Raw genomic sequence first — 4748 nt, 5'->3', positions numbered from 1 at the left:
ATTATCTGTGAAATTCGGCAACTTACAAAAATCTTTAGATCAGGCAATACTTCACCGAGAGGAGATATAAGCTTCTACTTATTCCTGTCTGAAGTATCGTCCGATGAATTTACTTTGTTGACATTCTTCATCGACAGAATTTTTATTTCTTTCAACCTTTCAGTCAAATCCGCCTTTCTTCCAGTAACATACTGTCCGTATAATCTTAAATATTTCTTTAACTCAGGCACAGTAAGTACTTCGATAGCTGAATCATCAAGCTGCTTTATATCCATGATAAGATGTAAAACAATAACAATGGCGTGGGTAGTCTCCGGAAGTTTAATTATCTACATGGAGCGCCGCCTAGCCAAGGGAGATAACCTACTTATAGGAAAGCCCTATAATAGAGTATGTTGTTGTTGTTGGCACTCCGTCGTTTACGATGTCGAAGGTTCCAGTTGATCCGTTCAACGGAACAGCCTGCTCGTGAAATTAACATGCAAGTGGCTGAGCATTCCACAGACACGTGTACCCTTAACGTAGTTCTCGGGGATATTCAGCGTGACACAATGTGACAAGGCTGACCCTTTGAATTACAGGCACAACAGCAACAGGAAGTAAGAGTGAGAGAAAGTTGTGGTGAAAGAGTACAGCAGGGTTCTCCACCATCCCCTGCCGGAGCCTCATGGAGCTTTAGGTGTTTTCGCTCAATAAACACTCACAACGCCCGGTCTGGGAATCGAAACCGCGATCCTATGACCGCAAGTCCGCTGCCCTATCCACTGGGCCATTGCGCCTCCACATAATAGAGTAATATAATAGAATAATAGAATATAATAGAGTAAATGTTGTAAATACATAAAGCAAGTCCCTAGTTAAAGGATAACTCAGTAGCTTTACACACTGCTCCTTACTACAGTAACCCTTGAGTTGTAATCAGCTTCTGTCCACCACCACTTTCCTACCCACCCTTGTGCCAGAAACTCTCTCAAAAATCATGGTTACTGATGCCCTTCCTCCATTAAAAGTCATTAAAAAATAAATGAAAATTATATTTGATCAAAATCTCATCAGAAGTTATGTTTTCATACATTTGACTATTTCGTTTCACTTTTACCAGAAAGCTGTTGGCAGTTTTGGTCTGAATGGACTTGACCGGCTCATCTCCTTTATGATAGTCCAGGAACTTCAACAATTCAATATGCTCTTGCACAAAAGCGTCTTACGAGATAAAGGCATCGTTGAAATGATTTCAACTCTATCAAAATCCCTGAATCCCATAAGGAGCCTTGTCAGTAAGTGAATGTTTTAAACTGTTAACTTTTTAAGCCTGGTGTATAAAGACTGTTGAATGGAGGTGCCTACCAAACCTTGCAGTTAGTTTCAAAGACGGTGATATTGAGTAACTCTATATATAGGCACAGTCATGTGTAGTAAGGGTTTGCTTCCCAGCCACATGGTTTCAGGTTCAGTCCCATTGCATGGGCAACTTGTATAAGGGTCTTCTGCTGTAGACCTGCGCTGACCAAACCATTGTGAGTGGATTTGCTACTGGAAACTTAAAGAAACCTGTCACATATATATATGTGTGTGTGTGTGTGTATATAACAAAGTCAACGTTGTTGTGTTTCATAGAGGGAAACTGAAAGAAGCTTGTGTGTGTGTGTGTGTGTCTCCCACCACAGCTTGACAACTGCTTGGTTTGTTTTATGTCCCCCCAATTTATTGACTTGGTAAAAGTAACCAACAATAAGCACCAGTACTTAAAAAATAAGTATTGGGGTCGATTTGTTCAACTAAAGCCTTCAAGGTGGTGCCCCAGCATGGCCACACTCCTGTGAGTAAAACAAATAAAAGATAAAAAAGATGGCGTTATGCACGTTTGTTGGTATGTATGTATGTATGTATATATATATATATGGGTGGGTGGGTGTAAATGTAGTAAATATATGTATATGAAATATGTCATCATCATCATCACCACCATCATTTTAATTAATTCTTTTCCATGCTTGCTTGGACCAGATGGGAGTATGTTGAGGCAAAGGTATGGCAGTCATAAGATGTAGCTCAAGAGAAAGGAAGAAATAACTGGAAGCACAGAAAGGAAAATAATGTAAAATGAAGAATAGCAGAATCCATTTTATGGCATTCAATAACTCTAGAGTGAGGTAACCAGTGCACTGCTCACATAAGGCACCATCAGAGAGTGGTTCCCTGCCACCAAAGGAGTCCATCAGAATTGTCTTCACTCCTTCACGCTTTTTAACATCTTCCTGGAGGGGATCATGAGCAATGCTCTTGAAGCTCATGTGGGCACAATATTAGGGGTAGGGACATTACAAATCTAAAAAATTCCTGACAGCATTGATGGACAGGTAGATAAGATAGATGGATTGGTTCAATTAGTCTTTCAGTTTGACACAGCCTCCACTAAGTGTGGATAAAGGTAAGTTCTGAAAAAGAAGCACTCATGACAAATGCCAATGGTGCCATCTCAACAGACATCTCTGTACAAAAACAGAAACTAGAGATATTTCAGCAGGTCAAATACCCAAGGACAGTCATTGATGATTAAGGCCTGAAATCATTGCAAGAACTGCACAAACCATGACTGGTACTGACTAGATTCAAACCAATGTGGAGAGATAAGAACATCACTATGGACAATGAAATCAACTGATGCTTGGACTGATACAGCTCGTCTTCCTGTAAACAAGCAAGGCATGGTTTCTCATGACAGAGATTCAGAGAAAGATACAGGCATTAGAAATCTTAGGCGTTTTCTACTTGAACCATATGGTGAATGAACAGATTCGCAAAAACCATCTCACAGCATATTGGTTTCAATAAAGGTCTTCTAATAGTAAAGAAAAGAAAACTGAAATGCTATGGCTATGTAACAAGATCCAGTGGCCTTGTAAAAACCATTCTTCTTGGAACCATAGAAGGAAAAAAGAGGAGAAAACATCAAGGAATGGATGAGTGAACCATTAGCAGAGACCTAAACCCTGACACACAATTTGCTATGACAGCTTCCTTGCAACTCCCTCTAGAGTCTGATGCAGCTCCCCAGCTTGCCAATTCTGGTCAAGCTGTCCAACCCATGCTAGCATGGACAATGGACGTTAAACGATGATGGCAGTGGTGGTGGTGGCAGTTAAGTATAATAATAATAATTTTTTTCTTTTTTCTTCACAGACCAACCATACAAAGTGTATTCCCAGGCTCTTACTAAAGCAGTGAAATTGTGGCCTTCATTTATGGAAATAATTCTGAAGGTAAATATTTTATTTATTCAACATATGACAATCATTTCTCTATCATGAAGCCGTTGTCATTGTTTTTACAGCTGAATGTATTTCCTATCATCTGTTCAACTTGAGAGCTGGAAGTAGTTCAACTAAGTTATATGTCTTATCTCAAGACCATGTATAAGTGTAGCATGTTTTCTCAATAAGCTAGAGCTCTTTGGTTCAATTCCTACCTATGGTTTGTTGCTATTTTTCTGTCTTGATATGTTTATAAATGTATACTTGTTAATGTATACATTGAAAGTTTTAACTGTTAATTACTTGTGTATAAAATATTTGAAATGGGTATTAAATGCCAACATATTAAAATGAGTATCTAATTAACGAACAATATAATCTGGGTTACAGTTAGATTCAACAGACGTGTATTAATCTTTTTGCTACCATATTTTTGTTGAAATATTTTGCATTTGTTTCAATTTATTTTGGTTCCAAATTTTGGCACAAGGTCAGCAATTTTGGGTGAAGGGACAAGGTGATTACATCAACCCCAGTACTCAGCTGCTCTTATTTTATCAACTCCGAAAGGATGAAAGGTAAAGTCAACCTTGGTAGAATTTGAACTCAGAATGTAAAATCTGATGAAACGCCACTAAGCACTTTGCCCAGCGTGCTAACTATTCTGCCAGCTCGCTGCATTTTTGGTTCAATTAATTTTGAAAATAATGAATAAACTAGTGAAATAGCTTCCTCAATATTAATCTGCTGTTTGTAACATAAATTAACATAGGATGTTGATGGAAGATTTTAATTTAGATCACTTTACAACAGGAAATCTGTGTTATAGAGCCAGGAGCAGGTTTGGGATGATATGCCAGAGGCAGTTTCAGACAGATTGGTTGTTATATTTAAAATAAACAATTAGATTTATGTGCTTAGGTAATGTAGTAGAGTGAAAGAGTGGATTTGTTATTAGGCACTGAATTCAGTCATTATAGCAGCAGATGGAATGCCTGTGGTATTCTCCTCTTTTTCCTCTGAGTTCAAATCCCACTGAGATCAAATTTGCTTTTCATTCTTTCAGGGTGTAAAAGTAAAGAACTGAATCGCCTTGCAATATCTGTTCCAGCTCCTCATATTCTGAACTGAAATTCCTCTTCAGTCCTTATAGCCAGGTCAAAAGTCTAACATGGCATAGCACATATTAGCACACAGAGGTTGAAATTTATAGAGAAAGACATCAAATTTTAGGATACTGAGTCTCACAGAAAAGATTTTAAGCTTTGTGAGTGGATTTGTAAACGATAAGTGAAAGAAGCCCCATTGTGTGTGATATATATATATATATATATATATATATATAACCAAAATCCTAATAAGTAGGAAGGTAGATAAAACACAAGCCCCTTCAGGTAGATGGCCCTGCTCAGTATGTAGAAAAGGAGTAGGTAGTAACTCTATAAGATGTACCCGGTGCAAGCTATGGACACATAAGAGGTGCAGCAACATCAA

General features: G+C 38.2%; 1 protein-coding gene across 1 annotated transcript in view; it reads left to right on the top strand.

Annotated features, from left to right (window-relative positions):
- LOC106869244 (WASH complex subunit 5) overlaps positions 1 to 4748 on the top strand; it is a 159930-nt gene that overhangs the window by 136184 nt on the left and 18998 nt on the right. The window contains exons 22-23 of the mRNA XM_052969903.1: positions 1103 to 1277; positions 3184 to 3263. Of these exons, the coding sequence (XP_052825863.1) occupies positions 1103 to 1277; positions 3184 to 3263 (255 nt within the window). The remainder of the gene's footprint in view (positions 1 to 1102; positions 1278 to 3183; positions 3264 to 4748) is intronic.

Source organism: Octopus bimaculoides, chromosome 8, assembly GCF_001194135.2.
Source record: "Octopus bimaculoides isolate UCB-OBI-ISO-001 chromosome 8, ASM119413v2, whole genome shotgun sequence".
NCBI classification, from domain to species: Eukaryota; Metazoa; Mollusca; class Cephalopoda; order Octopoda; family Octopodidae; genus Octopus; species Octopus bimaculoides.
The sequence above is the reverse complement of the archived record's forward strand: the minus strand, read 5'-3'. Positions and strand labels throughout refer to the sequence as shown.